Source organism: Mus musculus, chromosome 9 (genome assembly GCF_000001635.26).
Source record: "Mus musculus strain C57BL/6J chromosome 9, GRCm38.p6 C57BL/6J".
In the NCBI taxonomy this organism is placed as follows: domain Eukaryota; kingdom Metazoa; phylum Chordata; class Mammalia; order Rodentia; family Muridae; genus Mus; species Mus musculus.
Genome location: NC_000075.6, coordinates 75466540 through 75487663, shown reverse-complemented (window position 1 = coordinate 75487663; position 21124 = coordinate 75466540). Strand labels below are relative to the sequence as shown.

General features: G+C 45.4%; 1 protein-coding gene across 6 annotated transcripts; it reads right to left on the bottom strand.

The window, feature by feature from the left end:
• Positions 1–978: 978 nt before the first annotated feature.
• On the bottom strand, positions 979–19091 carry Gm7972 (predicted gene 7972). Of its 6 annotated transcripts, NM_001373998.1 has the most exons (11): positions 18981–19091; positions 17298–17358; positions 15393–15487; positions 14685–14860; positions 14258–14342; positions 11154–11248; positions 9551–9685; positions 7860–7992; positions 6000–6216; positions 4467–4565; positions 983–3014 (listed from the first exon to the last, which is right to left on the bottom strand). In NM_001373998.1, exons 3-11 carry the CDS (start codon positions 15471–15473, stop codon positions 2962–2964), a joined length of 1074 nt encoding a protein of 357 aa, NP_001360927.1. In that variant the 5' UTR covers positions 15474–15487; positions 17298–17358; positions 18981–19091; the 3' UTR covers positions 983–2961. The 6 variants fall into 6 exon arrangements, with proteins under 6 accessions (XP_017169206.1, NP_001360927.1, XP_017169207.1 ...); XM_017313718.2 differs by lacking the exons at positions 17298–17358; positions 18981–19091 and having other exon boundaries at positions 986–3014; positions 7860–7995; positions 14258–17249; XM_017313722.2 differs by lacking the exons at positions 14258–14342; positions 14685–14860; positions 15393–15487; positions 17298–17358; positions 18981–19091 and having other exon boundaries at positions 986–3014; positions 11154–12423.
• Between the last annotated feature and the right edge of the window lie 2033 nt (positions 19092–21124).

The following is a 21124-nucleotide window of genomic DNA, read 5'->3' as shown; positions in this document are numbered from 1 at the left end:
GACTAGAGTGGCCAAGAATCACCAGGTTATAGGGGAGGAAAAACTGATCCAAAAAGTATTTGGTTCATTGATTATGTCTATAACTTCTCACTAAACACAGTACAATTAATGGCATGAAACAGAAGAGGAGAAATGTAGTGAGAATTTTTGTTTTTTAAAAAAGCCCAGTTATAGGCTGGTGAGATGGCTCAGCGGTTAAGAGCACTAACTGCTCCTCCAGAGGACCTGAGTTCAATTCCCAGCAACCACATGGTGGCTCACAACCATCTGTAATGGGATCCGATGCCCTCTTCTGGTGTGTCTGAAAACAGCAGCAGTGTACTCACATACATAAAATAAATAAATAAAATTTTTTAAAAGAGTAAGGTGTGGGATACGGGGCTGCTTCGGATTGTCCATTGCAGCTGACTGTGATTTGTCTTGTGCTCTGGCAGGAACGTGATTCTGCCCAGTTGAAGACAGTTTATGGTTGGCCTTCTGGGGAACTCTGAGAGGCACCTGCTGCTCCTCCCACTGTCCCCCTCCCCTCCCACCCTCACCCATTGCTCCTCCTAGCTGCTGGTTTTTCCTGGTTGGAGTTAATTCTGAGAGCTCTCCGTCCTGAGCAGCTGGGACTTCAGACAAGCACAGCTTTGCCCAGCTGAGCAATACCTTTTTTATTTAGTAGTTTTGTATGCTTAGGAATTCCTGATTACAAAGCATTACCCTGGCTGGGGTGGAATCCCAGCATGCAGTCTGAGGCAGTAGGGTCCCAGTCTGAGCTTTCCCATTGCCTTGTGTGCTAACCTAAAACCTTACCGTACTCTTTTAAAACAACCAGCTTATTGATTCCACTGCGCTACTCTTTCCTATCTGTTAGGGACTCAATCACTGTGTCCTCCCCAAATCCACATGCTGTAGCCCCAGTACGCAGGGGTGGTGGGATTTAAAGATGTGCCTTTGGAAGGCAGATTGAGAGAGAGAATGCACACACATAAAGCCCTTGTGATTCCACATACCCACTTTATTTGTCTCAGTCTTATTCACCAGTTACATTTGTCTTGGTTTTGTTTGAAGCCTGAACAGGCCTTTGTGGCACTGTGTATTTCTCTGTCCTCTGAAGTCAAGTATTAAAGTTCTTCTCGTACTAACATATCAAAACACTTGAAATGTTCTATAAGTGGAAAAGCAATTAATTTTCTGACATTTAAATAACAAGTATTACCCGCACAGTTTATAACACAATAAAGTTTCTTTTGAAGACTAGACCATAGGCATTTAAACATTGCATACTGAAATAAGTAGCTTTATAAAGTTCATCAAATATCCTATATTCAGACTTTTTTTTTAATCTCTTTAGTTTTAGGACCTGACATTCACTCCTTATGGCTCCTCCAGGAACAAGCTTACTGTGGTGAGGAGAGTGAATGGGAACAGAGAATACCATGTGTATGAAGATGCCACTGGGAAACCCTGCTCTGTATGCTAAGCTGACTTATTAGTAAAAGATAAAGCTTATTCATTCCCCTGAGATGCTCTTTCCTGCCTTATGGACTCTATTTTTATCCTCCCCAAATTCCTGTGCTGAAGCCCCGACTGGGAGTAGTGGTGGGATTTGGAGATGGACATCTGGAAGGCAAGTGAGAGTATACAAGGTCCCCAAAGTGACTCTCATCATAGAACTCATGGTTGTTTAGGAGCAGCAAGAAGGTAGCTGGCCATCTGTAAGCCCTCACTAGGACTAAGCCTTGGTGTTAGGATGTGAGGCATTAAGTCTGTTGGAGCCACCCAATTTGTAGCCTGTACTGCCAGGGTTGAACCATGCAGAATGGTCAGTAGTAGGCCATCTTTGTATCAGTATGCAGTTGGGTCTGTCCATAAGAGGTTTCACTGACTCTGAGGGTGGGGTGTGGGGTGACTGACGCCCAATGTCCTTTGCCTTACTGCAAAACATGTCTTTTGTATACGCCAATTTAGTTTTATGGAAAGACAAGAGTGTGTGTAAATTAGAACATATGAAATTATTTTTGGTTCAAGTACATTCAGTAATTGCCTTGAAGTACATTACTAACGGCCCCAGGCTGGCCTCAGACTCAAAGTAGTCCTCCTGCCTCAATCTTTCAAATGCTGCAATTAAGCCTGAGCTGTAAGTCAGCCAGACCTGGCTGAAATCAGTGTTTTATAAATAAAAATGGCCGTGTTTATCCTCTAGGGATGGTGAGTCATGAAAACTCATGCAGCCCAAGGTGCAGCTCTCCTGAGTGTGAGAGGCCGAGAGCGCTATGGGCGGGGCCGATCAGTGCTCCCTGAGTGTTCCCTGAGGCATCCCAGTTAAAACTGCAGAGCCCAGGGATGAAGTCTGCATGGCTAAACCACCTGTAATGTAAAACTGCCAAACAGTTTTGCCCTTCAAATGTTAAGCTTCCTTTCATGGTCTGTAGAGCTAGCCTAGAGGTTCATGGATCTATCAGAGGCTCCAGATCGGTACCATGTGTAGGAGCCCTGAGCCTGAAACTGAACTTAAGGACCTCTGGGTATTCTAGATGAATCTGAATGCTTTCTGGAGCTAGTAGTGGCCAAAACGCTTTTACTGGACAACCACAAAATAATGTTATAAAAGAATAAAGGGGGTGGGGCCGCACACAGTTAATCCCAGCCATCTGGAGGTAGAGACAGGTAGATCTAGTGAATTCCAGGCCAGCCAGGGCTACATGGTGAGAGCTCATTTCAAAACAAAACAAAACAAAAGATGCATAATACATACATACATACATACATGAAATGAAAATGGAATCTAGGGGTTTCTGCATAGCCCATCTCATTGCTTCATGTAGGTCAAAGCGATTGTTCTGTCTTGGATAGACTTGATGGGCTAGGGATGTACGTAAGTAGTAGGAAGCAGTTCAGCGCACAAAGCCCGAGATTCAGTCCCAGCACAAACAGGGATCTAACAACTTGACTGTACGAGACACCAGTGCACAGCTACATCTCAGCTCTCCTCTTTCTTCTTTGTCTTCTTCTGGAGGGTTTGTCTCCTGGAGAGACATGAAGCACGGGTTATAGAATTCAATAGAAGGCATTCCTCGAAGCTTTGTCCACACTAGTTCTGAACTGGTGGGAGAAATCTGCCACAGAGACCTGTGTTCAGGTCACAACACCTGGGAAGACAGACCCCTGGGACCTGGCTGCCCTGGGTGGCTGTCACGGTAGGAGGGACACTTCATTCAGTGCGGCATTTCTATCACATTACTTGAAGTACATTATTTTCTTTAAATGCTTCTATAAATTCAGTGTTTTAAAGTCTGATTTTAGAGGCTGAAGAGATGGCTCTTTTGAGAGGCCTCAGGTCTGGTTCCTGGTACCCACATGGTGGCTCATAACCACCTGTCCCTCTATTTAGGGTAGGGAAGGTTCCATCATTGTTTTCTGGACCACAGGCGCTGTGTGCATGTGGTATACATGCAAGGAAAACACTCATAAATAGAAAAAAAATCTTAAAAGACTGAATTTTCAGAATGCTTATGTATGTTTTAAAATTATTTACATCTGTATACACACATAAAAATGAGTTGACAAGTGTCTTAGTCAGGGTTTCTATTCCTGCACAAACATCATGACCAAGAAGCAAGTTGGGGAGGAAAGGGTTTATTCAGCTTACACTTCCATGTTGCTGTTCATCACCAAAGGAAGTCAGGACTGGAACTCAAGTAGGTCAGAAAGCAGGAGCTGATGCAGAAGCCATGGAGGGATGTTCTTACTGGCTTGCTTCCCCTGGCTTGCTCAGCCTGCTCTCTTATAGAACCAAGACTACCAGCCCAGAGATGGTCCCACCCACAAGGGGCCTTTCCCCCTTGATCACTAATTGAGAAAATGCCTTAGAGTTGGATCTCATGGAGGCATTTCCCCAACTGAAGCTCCTTTCTCTGTGATAACTCCAGCTGTGTCAAGTTGACACAAAACTAGCCAGTACAACAAGTCAACACTACTTAAACATTAATGCAACTGCAATGCTTACCCCCACTCCGGAACGTAGGGCATGCTAAATGCTAGGAAGACAATGACTTAGTATGTCCCAGGAGTGATAAGATCGGAACCCTTACATAATTATGACTTAAAGTGTCTTTGCTCTGTGATCTTACAAGAGACAGGGAAACACGGAATCCATGGGAAATAGCTCAGACTGAAGCAGCCTTCAGGTACTTGCTGTTCTATGCAAACGTCAGGCACCTGTCTGCCCACGCTGAGTGCCTGCCAGTCTCTAGATGAACGGTGATGTCTGGGGCCCTGTGTCCTGCCTGCACTCTCTGCAGAGCTGGAAAGCCTCACCCTGGCCACACCTGTGCAAAGCTGCTCTTCACTCTTCAGGGTCTGTGTGGCCTCGCAGGACCCACCCCTGCCAGGCATCATCTCACTGGGTGTCAGTGAACTATGGAGCTGGCTCATGGACACAAGGTCACCCTAGAATTGAGTAAACGTAGCTTACCTACCTCGGTCACTCTCGAATCTCTTTGCTTTGAGTAATCCTCTGGCTTTTTCTTCCCCTGGTCTCTCACGATAGCAATCTGAAGAAGACATGGCTTGTTTCTCTGAAAGCAAAAGGACTTTAGGAACAGGGTTGCCCTTCAGAGGAGCCCACCGTTACCGGGCTGCAGCCACCTTGAGCTGTAATTTCCATGTTCGCCCCTGAGTAACCCTTGCTGCCTTCCCTACTATTTTCCAGCACACTACAGAGGACCACAGCCACTAGAGCGGCTGTGGAGCTTTCTGTACAGATGTGGTACCATCTCAGGCAGGATGCGATCACGCCATCAGGATTTGCTCCCTGCAATTGGTACTTCCTTCCTCGAGTGAAAGCCAGCTCTGTCTTGATTGCTATATGAGTTCCTGCTGCTGTGCCCAGACTGTGAAAAACCCACAGAGACCACCAGAAAATGCAACCCACTGTAATCGCATGAGGGTTTTTATTCAAGCTAGAGCTTGGGCCACCAACCTTCCTGATGGAATGAACAGGAAAGAGAGTGAACCCCCAGGTCTAAGTGAAGGGGGTTTATACAGGAAAAAAACCACAAGTCAGTGTTCTTAACTGTTGAGCCATCTCTCCAGGCCTCTCCTTTTTTATTTAGTCTTCCACATGAACTGAATGACAGCTTGAGACATTCTCAGGTTGAGCTTTAAGTGCCAGAAGCCTGAGAAACACATAGCAGTGTGGGTTTCAATTGTTGGTTTTAGGGTTTTGTTTTATTTCTTCTGCTTTATTTTGTTTTTGAGACAGTCTACCCTGGCTTGCCTAGAACTTATTAAGTAGCAGCCCAGGCTAGCCTCAAACTCAAAATCTCCTGCCTCAGCCTCCGTAGTGTTGATGGCAAGCTTGCACCACCCTGTCCAGTTATTTATAATAGCTTTAAAAATAATAAGGTTTAAATACAGAGTTCTTAATTGTGCTAATACATACATTTCCCTTCACAGTACACACCACGTTGTTTTGTTTTCCTTCTTTCTTTCTTTCTTTCTTTCTTTCTTTCTTTTTTTTTTTTTTTTTTTTTTTTTTGTATCCCAAACTGTTTATTGATTGTTCATCATGGAAAATGGATGCATACCACCTTTTTAGGGTGAACCAGAGATTAAATACCTTTTGCAGGAAGGAATATCTGGGAAGGGAAGCTTATTGGCTAAACCTTCAGGGCCTCTCGATACCTCATTAGCATGGAGAACTGTCTGGGCTACATAACCACAGGTCATGTTTCCTATGTGGGAAGTGCGGCGTGGCGTGCATTCCAGGCCAGGAATCTGGTAGGGAGCAGGGTGCCTGGGTTTTGTGTTTCCTATGAACAGGTTTTGTATTCTTTGGAGAAGTCTTGCTTTCAATTAACCTTTTCTATGGTGAGTGTCCCTAACTAAAGCAAAATGAAAGAGGGGGTGCATTCTACGGTCATAAGGAAATAATACTAGCAAGATGAAGATCTCACCAGAGTGAAACTAGGCCCTGCCTACAATGAGGTGTGGCAGCTGCGCTGACTTACTTTTGGCTGCGCCCTGGTAACGGCTTTTAGTGGCAACCTCGATGGAGGCCTTGCCTTCCTCATCTTCTCCCTCCACCTCCTCCTCTTCCTCAACAACAAGGTTAGGCTTCTGGAAGGTGGAACTCCGACCTGGACGCTGCTGCCGCTTCTGCCTCCTGCTCTTCCTCCGCAGACGGACTTTCCGGGGAGTAGATACCCTCAGTTCTTTTCTCTGCATCTACGTAAAAATAAATAAATAAATAAAAAGGCTGGGGCTGGAGAGATGGCTCAGTGGCTGCTCTTCCAGAAGTCCTGAGTTCAATTCCCAGCAACCACATGGTGGCTCACAACCATCTGTAATGGAATCTGATGCCCTCTTCTGGTGTGTCTGAAGACAGCTACAATCTACTCATACATAAAATAATTCTTTTTTTTTTAAAAGGCTAATTTTCAACTTAAAAAAAAAATGACCTACTTTCAGCAGGATGTGGTAGCATGCACCAGTAGTGGAGAATAAGGCAGGAGGATATCTTAAACCAGGAGTCCAAGACCAAGAACAGCGCATGCAACGTGGTGAAAGTCTTTCCAACAGAAAAGGGGAAGGAGAGAAAGGGAAAAGGGAGCCAGCTATTCTGTGCCCATTCAAACCCACTTTTAAAGCTGGGTGACGCCATGTGTCTCCCACCCGAGTGGCTATAAGCCCACACAGCACATGGCTTGGTGGGGTAAAGGCAACACACAAGTGGGAATGGGGGAGGAGTGCTGGCACCTGATCTGTGTGTGTGTGTGCGCCTGGGCGCTATGTACATCACAGCTCAGAAGCAGCAGCCTGAGAAACCCCTTCAGACATGGCCCCTCTGGGGCAGTAGAAGCTCCCTGTGTTCTTCCCTAAGCTGCAGACACCTGACCTGAGTCAGCTGAGGCTGCACCAAGCTCCCACGCTTCCCAGACATTCCTAGTGTAGCCTTCAATGCAAATGCTATATCCCAGCTTCCAGAACAGGCTGAGGAGAGTAGGCCTGCTCAGCATGCCAGTTAGGAGCTAAAAGAGCTAGCTGAGCCAGTGTCTACATGGCAGAGGGTTCTACAGTCTTTATTTCCTTCCTATTTTCTTTTCTTTTTCTTTTTAAATATTTATTTATTATATGTAAGTCCACTGTAGCTGTCTTCAGACACCCTAGAAGAGGGCATCAGATCTCATTACGGATAGTTGTGAGCCACCATGTGGCTGCTGGGATTTGAACTCAGGACCTTCAGAAGAGCAGTCAGTGCTCTTAACTGCTGAGCCATCTCGCCAGCCCCCCTAGTTATTTATTTTCTTTTTACTTCTTGTGATACCAGGGATCAAATCCAAGGCTGTACCTACTTGAGAGAAAGCATTCTGCTACTGAACTTGGCTGTACTTTTTTCTAATATTGGAAGGTTTTCTGTGGAGTCACACAGAGATGAGAGTGACGTTATCTGTAATCCCACTGCAGTCATTGGTAGTGGTAAGGGTAACTATAGGCAGGAGAGTAGAATGGTTCCCCACTGATTACAACAAATAAAATAGCAGCAATAATAATGGACCATATAGTAATGGATAATAATAATAATAATGGACCGTCAAGAAGTCTCAATGGGTCAAAGCTTGCTGCACTAATCTGACTACCTGAATTCAACCCCCAAAGTCCTCAATGAAGGAAATAACAAATTCCTGAAAAATTGTCCTCTGATGCACACTTCTACACATCTCTCTCTCTCTCTCTCTCTCTCTCTCTCTCTCTCTCTCTCTCACACACACACTTACACACACACAGAGAGGGTAATATTTGTTTTTCAAACTTCAGGAAAACAGCTCTAAATGTACAAAAGGTCCCAACGTAAAGCTGAGTTAATATACCTTGATCAGATCTGGGCATAGCCACTCAGGATCATGATCAGCCATCGGGAGGATTCTAATCTGCGTCTTTGAACTTCTGTTCCCAAATGAAAGGGTCATCTTCTTATATGTGGCACTGTCTCTACAGTAAGGTCTGCTGGGAAATGAAATATCTGTCTCGCATTTATCAAAAACACCAAACCTGCCCATGGGGAGTGATGACCTCACACTAGGCAGAGGAAACAGGCAGGATTACAGTTCTGGTCCATCTGTTCACTGCTCAGGAAAATGGGGTGGGTGACTCAGGCTGCAGGGGGAGAGGCAGGTGGCCAGATGGAGTGCTTTTTACAAAGAATACCCCCAACTACAACCACAGACAAGAAACATGAAATCTCCATTCCACAAGAGTGGAGCATGCGCAAACAGGAACATTTTGAGAACTGAGTTGCTCCCTCTACTCAAAAAAAGCATAAATAAAATGTAGGCAGCCAAGTGCGTGATCCTGTTTCAAAACCAAATTGAGCCACAGTGGCGGGGGATGGGGGGGGCTCAACAGCTCAGGCCAAGTCGTGAGTCTCAGCGGGGAAACACCCTGTAATCCCACCACTCAGGCAAAAGCAGGAGGATTGCAAACTTGAGGTGAAGATGGGTCGTGAGTCCAAAGCCAGCCTGGGTTACGTGGCAAGACAAACAGTAAATGCTTCTTGAGCATGGGAAGGCAGCGCCTAACTGGGTCCTGAAGTGAAGAAAGGACCCAGTGCAACTCAGAGCAAGTGGTAAAAAACCAAACCAGAAGCAGACACGTTTCAGGATGGAAAGGTTGGCCTTCACTTCCTATGCAGGTTTATGCGCCGAGTTAACACAATACCCCTGTGACACACACATTAGCTATCTAACGAGCCTGCAAAGCTGTGAGCTTGACATCCTCAAGACCATATAGCCTATGTAATTGGGTTTTTTTTAATTTTTTAATTTACAAAGTTGCATAACCGCGCCCACAATCTGATTTTAAAACACCAAAGCATCTTCAAAGGAAGTATGTGCCACTGTAACAGAAAGTGCTGTACCCCCCCCCCCTCTCTCTCTCGGGAAGCTAGCTAAAGGGAAAGGTGTCCAGAAGGGGCCGAAGCACCCACCCAACTGCCGCCTCAGAGCCGGGCCCATGTCTTAAGTGGGCATAGGCTACAAGCACTCTGGTCACACCTGTTGTAAGCACACCCCAGCACTACACTCCGTTGACAAGTTTAGCTTTCTTGGGTCAGTTTCACTAAAGAGTGAGAACCCAGCAGACAGCAAGCTACAATGGCGGCAAGCCTTTCCCAGGAGCACTGACCAGCGACAGGCCATGCACCAGTCCCTCATGTTCACAACATGAGCTATATTTCCCTGAGAAACCTGTAGTTATCTTTAAAAACTTGTCATCCTGGACCCAGCCGTGCCTGTTGATGAACTGCACTAGGGGATGATGTCAGGGAAGGGGTGGGCTTTCCCAGCACAGCTCTGCTTGGCTCTTTAACTGCAAGGAGCAGCATGTATGTGCATGCCAAAAGGTACCTAAAGGGCCGAGCAGTGGTAGCACACGCCTTTATTCCCACAGAGGCAGGAAGATCTCTGAGTTTGAGGCCAGGCTGGTCTACAGAGTTGCAGGACAGCTAGGGCTACACAGAGAAACCCTGTCTGGAAAACAACAGCAGCAACAACAACAACGTTACCTAAAGGTAAGTCTGGACTGAAAGATGGCCTGACCACGGAGACCAGTATCTTCCCGGATAAACAGGTGGTTTCGATTGTCCTGCAGTGGGGTTTTGCAGATATCATACACTTCCTTGCCTAAATGCAGGGACATGCTGGAAAGGGGTAACAATTCAGGTATTAGGATGCTTAGTGAACAGCCCAGGATCCTGTCCTCAGAGAAGTCATAGGAAAACAAACACAGCCTGTTTCCAAACGGGGAAAGTTTGCCTGTAATCCTCGCACTTGGGAGGCGGAGCAAGAGGATCAGGAGCTTAAAGATCATAGCACAGGCTCAGAATCAGCTACAAAGTGAGCTCTGGGCCAGGATGGGCTGTGAACCCCTGTCTTTTGTTTGTCTGTTTGAGACTGTGTAGCCTTGGGTGGCCTGGAAATGAGTGTGTAAGGGGGGGGCACTATTTTATAGAGCTCAGCCTGCCTCTCTCTCTCTCCCCCAGTGCTAGGATCAAAGGTGTGCTCTACCACAGGAGATGAGACCCTGTCTTTAAAAAAAAAAAATGAAATCTCTTCTCTTTGTGGTGGTCTAAATGAGAATGTTGCCCTAAATGGTCAGAGGTTTCAGTACTTGGTCCCCAACTGCTGCTGTTTGGGTAGGGGTAAGAGGTGCGGCCTTTGAGAGGCCTTTCCTTTAAGAGGAAGTATGTCATTGGACGTGGCTTCTGAGGTTTCAAAGCCACTGCCAACGCCAGTTAGCACACTCTCTGCCTCCTGCATGGCTGGAGAGAGGTGAGGGCCACTATGCCTGCTGCCATTGCCATGATGGCTTCCTATCCCTCTGGAACTTTAAGTCCAAATAAACCTCTTCTATAAGTTGTCTCTGACATGGTATTTTTATCAGAGCAATAGAAAAGTAACTTAATATGTAGTTCAGGGTAAAAAGTGGTAAAATCTACTTTTTAGCTTATAATAGAATCATCTTATAAAAATCTTCCCATCTATATCTTTAAATTAGTAAACTGAAATGAATTTTAAAATATTTCAGCCGGGCAGTGGTGGAGGCAGGCCTTTAATCCCAGCACTTGGGAGGCAGAGGCAGGTGGATTTCTGAGTTCGAGGCCAGCCTGGTCTACAGAGTGAGTTCCAGGACAGCCAGGACTATACAGAGAAACCCTGTCTTGAAAGAAACAAAAGTAAAAACAAACAAACAAAAAAAACAAAAACAAAAACAAAAAATTCTGTTTAGGGGCTCAGGCTATCTATAGCTCAGTGTAGGGGCTCAGACTATTTACAGCTCAGTTTAGGGGCTCAGACTATCTACGGCTCAGCTTAGGGGCTCAGGCTATCTGTAGCTCAGTTGGTAGAACGCTTGCCTTGCAAACATGCAGCACTGGGTTTGATTTCCAGCACAGGTTATTTCAAGTTGCCCTGATTTCTCAAAGGCGAGCCTTGTAGCTGATGGAATCGTGCCAGACTTAAGCTCTCACTACCTGGCTGTAAGGCCCTAACTGCTTCTCTCTCTCAGGCTTCCTAGGTAAAGGCAGTAGCCTAGATTCCCCCAATTCTTAAGTCCTACACAGAAAACTTCAAGGTAACCAAGCCTCCCTCAAGTGTTCTAACACTCGCCTTCCGTCTGACCACTTGACTATCCGAGCATTGCTTTCTTTAGTTTTAAAACCTTCTTGATCCCGGCAGATCCTCCAGCGTATAGTATTTTCCACCTGGTTTAAAATAGAAAGGTATTAGACAACCAATTTACCTAGCTATATGTTCTTTGTTCCTCTAATAATGCATAATCATACACTAAAAATTGATGGGTGATAAGAAAGTGGCTGATTAGCTGGGCATGATGGCACACACCTTTAATCCTAGCACTCAGGAGACAGAGCAGGTGGATTTCTGAGTTCGAGGCCAACCTGGTCTACAAAGTGAGTTCCAGGACAGCCAGGACTACACAGAGAAACCCTGTCTCGAAAAACCAAAAAAAAGAAAGAAAGAGAGAGAGAGAGAGAGAGAGAGAGAGAGAGAGAGAGAGAGAGAGAGAGAGAGAAAGTAAGTAATAAGTGGCTGACTGCGCAGCTCTGCCACTCATTGACGACAGACGTCTGGACGAGTGGTAGCTAACCAGGCACTCTGTGCACGCTTCCAGAGGCCTAGGTCTGAGCAGTGGGAGGAGGCTAAGACGGACGCTGCCTGAAACCACAGCTAAGAGCTCCATAGGAACAGAGAGGCTAGTCCACACAAGGTAAGCTGCCAAAATCCACACCAACTGAGGGTGTAACATAGTGGTAGAGCACTTGCCCAGCGTATATGAGGTTCCCAGTTCTATTTTCAGTGCACGCACGCACACACACACACACACACACACACAATTTCTTGGAAGGACTGTGGGCCCAATGGGGGGGGAGGGGGGCTTTAAAAGTGTCTCTTAGGGAATACAGCCCTTAGAATGAACTAGGTGGAACTCACTGGGGCTCACAGAAACTGATCAGATAATCATGGATCCGTACGGTCTGAGCTAAGGCCTCTGCATATGCATTCTGGCTGTATAGCTAGCTCAGTGTTCTCGGGGGACTCCGAACAGTGGGAGTGGGGGTGTTGCGGACTCTTTCATGCTTGGGACTCTTTTCCCCCTACTGGGTTGCCTTGTCCAGCCTTGATATGAGGGTTGGTGCCTGGTCTTATTGTAACTTGTTATGCCCTGTTCAGTTGGTATCCCCGGGAGGAAGAGTGGATCTTGGGAAGAGGCAAATTTGGGAGGAAGGACTAGGAAGAGTGGAAGGAGGGGAAACTGTGGGTGGGGATGTAATGTATGAGAAAATAAATAAATAAAATTCCTCCTTTTCCAAAAAAAAAAAGTGTGTGTGTGTGTGTGTGTGTGTGTGTGTGTGTGTGTCAGGGCCAGTGCCATGGCTCACTGGATAAAGGGGCTTGCTGCCAAGCCTGACTACCTGAGTTGAGTCCCCAGGATCCATGTAATAGGATGTGAGAACTTCTGCACATTGGTTTTTGATCCATGTGCACATACATGTGCATGTTCTTACACACACAGATAAATGGTTTTTGTTTTAAGTAAAAAGGATTTCTTAGTCTAATGGCAAAAGCTCTATGACAGTTTTAAGTTTTGTTTTGTTTTTTTTTTTTAAAGAAAGGAAGACTAACTAACTAGGAGCTAGAGAGATAGCTTAGCAGTTAAGAAAACTTGTTGCTTTTTCAGAGGACCCAGGTGCAGTTCCCAGCACCCATATTAGACAGCTCACAACCATCTATAATTCCAGCTCCAGAGAAACTGATACTCTCTTCTGGACTTTGCAGACACACACACACACACACACACACACACACACACACAGACACACACACATACACACACACACACACACAGACACACACACACACAGACACACACAGATACACAGACACACACACATACACACACACACACAGACACACACACACACAGACACACACACACACACACAGACACACACAGACACACACACAGACACACACACACACACACAGACACACACACACACGATCTACTGACACAGGCAGACAGACACACACACAGACACACACACACACACAGACACACACACACAGACACACACAGACACACACACACACACGATCTACTGACACAGGCAGACAGACACACACGAGGATGATGATGATGTTCAAGAATGGTAAAACAATTACCAGCAAATTAAAATCTGAGTCCAAATTTATCTCATGAAGTGGAGAACTGCAAGTCAAAAGAGACCACTAAAAACAGCCCATGCCAGCGTTACCCTCCATGTGTGAACAATGGTGGTCCTTTGTCATCCCAACATTCTCAAGAGAAATCCCCTACTGGCAAGGTCCGCTGCTGTGCACAGTCTCCATGAAGAGACAGTCATGTGGTGGGAGGTTGCTGGAACATACATGGGAGGGAGTGTGGAGGCGGGGCCAACCTTCCACTGTTTATCCTGAGGGACGCTAATGAGTCTCAACAGTTTTTACCTTTACTTACTATACCGATATTATAATATAGGTTTAATTTAAGTTAAAACTTAAACTGAGATGGGCAGAGGCAGGTGGATTTCTGAGTTCGAGGCCAGCCTGGTCTACAGAGTGAGGTCCAGGACAGCCAGGGCTACACAGAGAAACCCTGTCTCAAAAAAACAAAAAAACAAAAACAAAACAAACAAACAAAACCCCTGAAAACATTAGGAAAGTGTCAATTCTAAAGGAGGGAGAACAGGTGTATGCTTACTCCCCTAAAGATATCTGGAAAGCCGGTTCACCTCCGTGTCCTAGCGGTGTCTGTTGAGTAAGTGGAAAACGTTAGGAACGTTCTTAAGCTCTAGTCTCACATTATCACCCTGTTTACTGTCTAAAGGAAAAAGTAGTCAGGGGATGGAGAGATGACTTAAGATTAAGAGCACTTGATGCTCTTTCAGAGGCTCCAGATTTGGTTCCCAGCATCCACAGGGTGACTCACACCCATCCACAAATTCCAGTTTCAGAGGATTTGATGACCTCTTCCAACCTCTGCAGGTACTAGACACAGATGTGGCGCACATACACACACATGCAGTCAAAGCACTCACACTCCTGAACTAAACATAAGAAACAATGTGAGGAAGAACTCAGCCGGCATGGTAGAGCATGCCTGTGGCCACAGCTACTCGGAGGTTGAGGAGAGGGGGGACTACAAGGAAATGGAGCAGAAGATGGCACAGTACCTTCAATTTTAACCTAGCTTTGTCTTCCTCACAGAGCACCTTCTCATCTTCAAATTCATCTTCATAATACTGAGGATCAAACGGTCTAAATTTTTGCCATATTAGTCATAATTAGTGATTGAATGACTATAAACCGATCGTCTCTAGAACAATATATCACTGCTGAAAAGTGACTCCATGAGAACCCTCAGGAAGTATGCCAATGACTACTGCCTTGAAATTTCTTTTTAAAACAAACTTCGGGGGGGGGGGGGGAGCTGGAGAGATGGCTCAGTGGCTAAGAGCATGGAAAACCTGGGTTCCATTCCCGGCACCCATACGACAGCTCACAATTGCCTCACACTCTCTTGTTCTCAGTCATCTTATGGGCTCATGACAGATAAACTACACTTTTCAATCTCTTGAACCTTTTATTCAGTTCTCTTACTTAGGATCGATCCTGAGAAACCTGGGTAATTTAACAAAATACAGTTCATTTCCCAAGTCCGAGTTGATGCTGGGAACTGCTATTTTCACTCTGGTTTCAAAGACGCTGCGTTCCACCTGCTGTTTCCAAGACACTCCAAAGGTCCCAGCTGTGCTCTGCGAGTGGCAGACACAGGTCTGAAAGGAAGTGATGTCACACACACTTTAGGGACAGCCACTCCTTCCTCCAAGTCTCTCCCTAAAACATCACCCCAACCACACCCACAAGGAAAAAAAGCAACAATAAATTCCATGGGGGAAATTAAGATATGTTAACCTGAATATATTTTCTTGGCATAGCCATTATTCTATTTTGCAGGAGGAGTATAAATAATTCAACCCATCATTACTAAGTAACTGCCCCAAATCAGAAAAGAACAGCAATGTTGCCCACATGGCACATCATAAGCATGGGTAAGAAGACCTTTTAAATCAAAGGTGTCCATGGTAACAGTCCCATAGTCCCACCCCTCAAGTGTGGCACTGCTCTCATTCTAATGGTTCCCCCTGTGCCTTCTAATTGTTTCCCTAAATGACTAACTCAGCTGAGAATGTCACATTCGTCCTCTCTGAGCACACCCCCTTCTCAACATGAGAGACTCAATACCCCTAGAATCTTTTCTCTTAGCCTTCAGTCCTGTGAACAGTTGTGACTGGGAGTTGTACTCACAACAGGCTGTCTTGGAGTAGGTGCTTGCTGGTCCTCATCGCTCTCTGAGGAAATGTCATCTATATCTCCAAACAGATCCATGTTCCCACTGTCATCTTCAGTGTTGAAGGAATATACATTATTAATTGGTCTAACTAAAGTCATTTTTGATTTTTAATTATGTATACAGGGGAGAGTGGTATGTGTTACCTGAGGGCAGGTCAGATGGGGATCAGGTCCCCTGGAGGTGGAATTACAAGTGGTTGTGAGCTGCCCACCACAGGGGCTGGGAACTGAATTTGAGTCTCCTGCAAGACCAAGTGCCCCCCCTCCCTGTCTCCAGCCCCCTCACTGATGTTCTTAATGTAAATCCTCAACACATTCCCAATATTTACAAACCAAATCTGTACCAAACCATCTCGAGCTGGCTCCTCGAGCCTGGCCTTTAGCAAGGCTCCCTTGAGTGTCACCAGGAGAGCCATCTTGAGGAGGGTTCCCGGAACTGGGCATGGTGATGCACACCATGCATGGTGGTGAGCCCAGCATTTAGGAAACAGAAAGGGGGTTAGGACTAGCCTGGACTACATGAGACCCTGGTTCTAGGGACTCCACTGGCTGTGACACTTTCTCATGGCCTGTTTGTCGTGTCATGCTTATCTGTGGGATCAGCGAACTATCACCTCACTATGAATAATGCCATGGGTTCTCTGCCTTGCTTGTTTTCCTAGGGTCACTCATCACTAGGAGGGAAGCGGGTGCTTTATTGTGAAAACACACAGCCTGCCTATGGGGACTCCTACCCGCATAGTGAAAAACAGCTGTACAAGCTAGCTCCTGTATAACAGATATGTACAAACAGATCCTTCCGCTACAGACAGGCCTTCAGAGAGCGCAGCCCTGTGAGTACCTGAACCAGAGCCTCACAGCTAAGACATTTCCATGTTCCTGAGCGCAAGGATCTGAGTGAGAATTCCTATGCTGTTCTAAGCTGTTGTGCACCGGGATGCCTGACCCTGGAACAAAGACACTTTCTCCTCTCATCCCCTGTATCTCTCCCCATTCCCTTTATTCTCCAGGATCCCTAATGGCCTCATCCAGTCTTAGGATACGTAACATGGACGCTTGAGCCCTCCACACTCAAGAGGACGCACCACAACAGCCAGCTTTAAAAAGATTATTAACGTGTCTAGTAAAGGAGACGCTGGAGCTATGGGGCCCTCTGACTTTAAACTCTGCCATTATAACCACAGACCAGATAATGATGTTCTCAAAGTTCCCACCATTCCAAAAGTTCTTCTATAGGCCCCCATCAATTCTGGGGAGCAATGCTATAGCCCATGACTGAACAAAGCCACTTTATACTTATACTAGTTACCTGTGTGCACGAAGACCAGCAACCTGAAATAGTAAACAGTCTAACGGAACAGCTCGCCAATATAGCAAGACCAAACTCTAGCCCGGAAACATTGCCTAGATTTTAAATACAAGTGTTTTTAGCATTCATTTGCATGTATATGTTGTGGAAGTCAGAGGACAACTTGCAGGAGGCAGTTCTCTCCTACTGTGTGGCTTCCGGGAATCAAACTGAGGTCATCAGACATGGCAGCAAGCATCCTAGGCCATGAGCCATCTCAGTGGCCCTACTGAAAGACCAAGAAGACACAGTGACAAATACCTTGACTAAAAGAGGGCTATACCGCAAAATGTAGCTATTCAAAATAACAGGGGGATAATACAAATAAATTCAACAGCTTACGCAAATAATCCAGTTACCTGATGATTATAAAACACCGAAATTTACTACAGAAGAAGTCACCAAAACAGCCCTGTCTCTATTAAGGAAACCAAACTGGTAGTTAAAAAGCCTAAATAAATAATAAAATAAAATAAAATAAAAATTCAAAAATTGGGCATGGTAGTACATACCTTTAATCCCAGAACTGGTAGGCAGAAGTAGGCAGATCTCTGAGTTTGAGGCCAATGTGGTCTACAGAGGGAATTCCAGGACAGTCAGGGCTAAACAGAAAAACTATCTCAAAACAAGAGAAAATAATAACAAACAAACCTACCTTTATTTATTTATTTATTGGTTTTTCGAGACAGGGTTTCTCTGTGTAGCCCTGGCTGTCCTGGAACTCACTCTGTAGACCAGGCTAGCCTCAGAAATCCACCTGCCTCTGCCTCCCGAGTGCTGGGATTAAAGGCGTGCGCCACCACTGCCCAGCCAAACAAACCTTTTTATCTAAAGGCTCCACTGGATTTTGATAGCTGGGTATACTTAATATAAGCCCTAACCAGTTATCATAGCAGATCGGTGATAGACTTTTTAAAGTACTTTTCTAGTATCTTATCCTTACAGAAAAAAAAAGTAAAAATATTATAAACATTTCCTAAATTGGTTTTTTCCTTAAAATGTTTTGGCAAACCAGACATAGTAGCATACCTGAATCTAGGCTACATACAGTTCTTTAAGAACTGTCTTAAAGAAGAGAAAAAAGGGGGGTGGAGAAATGGCCCAGCAGTTAAGAGCACTGGCTATTCTTCCAGAGGTCCTGAGTTCAATTTCCAGCAACTACATGGTGGCTCACAACCATCTGTAATAGAACCTGATGCCCTCTTTTGGTGTCTGAAGACAGCTACAGTGTACTCATATACATAAAATAAATAATTCCTTTTTTTTAATGTAAAGAGAGGGGAGGAGAGGGAGGGGGGGAGGGAGGAGGGGGGAGGGAGGGAGGGGGGAGGGAGGAGGGGGGAGGGAGGGAGGGGGGAGGGAGGGAGGGGGGAAGGGAGGGAGGGAGGGAGGGAGGGAGGGAGGGAGAGAGAGAGAGAATGGGCTACCACTCATGTCAGTAATCCTAGAATTAGGAGCCTAAAAAAACCTAAGTTCAAGCACAACCTGGGCTATACAGCAAAACACTGCCTAAATAAAATAAGTAAAACTTTAAAAACAAAATCTAATACATTTAAAATTACATTAAGCTTAAAGTTGTTTGCTAGGTTACTATAAAAATAAAGAATTTTAATTAGAAAGATAGCTAAATACAGAGAACAACATTCAAATGCAGGCCTGAGAAAATACAGGGAAGAGGTAAAATTCTTAGAACTTAAACACTTAGCCAGACATGGTGGCTCACACCTGTAATCCCAGTATTTGGGAGACAGAAACAGCAGTACTGTGAGTTAGAAGCTATCCGAGGCTACAGAATAAGACGTGGTCTCAAAAAAAAAAAATTTTTTTTTTTAACTAACAGCCTGGAAGCAGGCAGATCTCTTGTGAGTTTAAGGCTGGCCTGGTCTACAGTGCAAGTTCTAAGACAGCCAAGGCTACCCAGAGAAACCCTGTCTCAAAAAAAAAAAAAAAAAAAAAAAAAAAACAAATAAAAAAATAAAGCAAAATTTTAAAACAAAAACAAAAAAAACCTTCCCCACCCTAAACAAACAAACTTAAAATTCCTCAAGAAAGTGGCCCCGCGAGCCAGGACAGGTCTGCAACCCCAAAGCCTGGGGGGCTGAGGCAGGAGACCCTCTAGGGTAACCAGCCTGTGAGGACTACAAAGTGACAATGTCTCAGAAAAGAACAGACATTCCCAGAAAAACCCCTCGTACCTGAGGAGAGCAGCCGTCCACTGGCCTGGAGACTCGGGGGACACTGCGGTTGCCTCTGCTTGTCTGGCTTCACAGGGGACTCGGCTGCTGTGGGAAGGAACTGCAACTCCTGACCTGAACTGCTGGCGGAGCCCTCACAGAAACTCGAACAGGAAGTCCCCTGACGGGCCCAGGAGCAAACAGGAAGGAGCTAACCCCACTCTGCTAGCCAGCCCCCAAGTCGCCCTAGAGCGCCCCCAACAGGCTGGCTGGCAAAGATGAACACAGCATCACAAAACTCGATCGATCGGCTTAGAGGCAGAGGTTGACAACGGACACACAAGTGTCTACTTGTAAGGGAACACACACACAGACACACACACACACACACACACACACACACACACACGTTGCCTTGGAAAGGATGGAGGCAACAGAAGGGCTCTTAAACCTTTCAGCTCACCCACAAAATACACGGGAACTTAAATTCTAAGTTAAGAAAAGGGGTGGGATGGTTAGTCAGGACTTTTTCTTTAAAAAGGAAAAAGGTTACCATACTTTTAAAGATTAAAATTAGTGGCTGGAGAGACGGCCCCTGTCGTTAAGTGCGTATGCGGCTCCTGCAGAGGACCCAAGTTCCGTTCCCAGGACCCATGTCAGACATCTCACAACCACCTGTAACTCCTGCTCTAGGGGATCTTACGCCCCCTTCTGGCCATCTCAGGTGCCCCCCTCCCCCACGGTACATATACACAAACACACATAAATAAAAATGTTTCACTTTTTTATGTTTTGTTCATTTTACATGTATTTTTTAAAAGTATAGGGCTAGGGCTGGAGAGATGGCTCAGTGGTTAAGAGCACCGGCTGCTCTTCCAGAGGTCCTGAGCTAAATTCCCAGCAACCACATGGTGGCTCACATCCATTTGAATGGGATCTGGTGCCCTCTTCTGGCACACAAGTATACACGAAGATAGAACACTCATATACATGAATAAGTAAATCTTTAAAAATAAAATCTTTTTTAAAAAAAGTATATATGACTTAGTGTAATTATTCAAGCATGTTGAATTGTAACCCTACACATGAATTCATATCCACACAGAATCTGAGAGTGTGACTATTGTAGATTGCCCTTGTGCTGTTTGTATTTTGATGCTAATTCTGTTTCCCCCTGAGGGGCTGCCTTGGATGAGGACATACTGGGGTGACTTTATGGGAACCTTCTCCCCATTTTTTAACTGGTAAAATAAAGGCTAAAGCTGTAAGTTTTAGAGAGGGGGGAAAAGGAAGAGACAGGAGGCAGGAGAGAGACAAGATAGAACCAGAAGAGGATGGAGCTGAGCCAAATGGTCTGGAGAAGCTGCAGGTAGCCAGGGATTTCATAGTTGGGCGATAAGCAGTGTAGGGTACATTTGCCCGATCTAGGTATGCAGCTTGTATTTATATCAATTGAGTTTTGTTATTTTCTGTGTGGGCATTTTGGGTTTGGAGATTTACCATTATAAATGTGGGTGGTTATTACAAGTCTCTAGTGTTATCATTTTACTGGGCTAAGGGGAGCTGAGTGAGTGGTAGCTGGCTTTCTGCAGGCAAGTCACAGTGGGTGGATGGCTTGGGAAGTGTGAGCAGCTTGGCAGCAAGTTGGCCATGGGAGCCATGGGGGGTGGGCAAGACTGCTGTTGCTGGTGTATAGCTGGTTTAGCATGGATCATGTTATTAAAAAAACAACAACAACAACAACTACACAATATACGTGACCTTATTTGGGATAGGTTTCTGCAAAAATAATCAGTTAAAATGAGGTGATGCTGGATTTAACTTGGTCCTGGGAGTAGTGATTCTTTGTTATTGCCAACAGAGTGCAGTAGAGAGGCACAAAAGTGTACAAGAAAGTAAGCTATGTTGACATACTGCCACAGCCAACAAATTCAGGAAAAGGAAGGAAGGGTCCTTGGGAAGGAGTATGGCCACACAGTCTCCTCAATTTCAGTCCTACAGACTACCCACGAGTCTGAGGAGAATCATCGCTACTGCTTTTCAACGTTCTTTAACTGCTGAGCCATCTCTCCAGTCCAGGCTTTACTGCTTGAAGCCAACCACCCTGTGATCCTCTTAAGGTGACCTAGGAAACGGATCTTTGTGTGGAATGAGAGAATGGTTGG

What these genes read in the sequence shown, in the direction of transcription:
- Gm7972 (NM_001373998.1), bottom strand. Translation starts at nt 15,473, where the DNA reads ATGGATCTGTTTGGAGATATAGATGACATTTCCTCAGAGAGCGATGAG. An exon ending in GTCAAGTGGTCAGACGGAAG is followed by an intron (nt 9,686 to 11,153) that starts GCGAGTGTTAGA and finishes ACCCCTTTCCAG; the next exon opens with CATGTCCCTGCATTTAGGCA. An exon ending in CAGTCCAGACTTACCTTTAG is followed by an intron (nt 7,993 to 9,550) that starts GTAACGTTGTTG and finishes ATTTCCCAGCAG; the next exon opens with ACCTTACTGTAGAGACAGTG.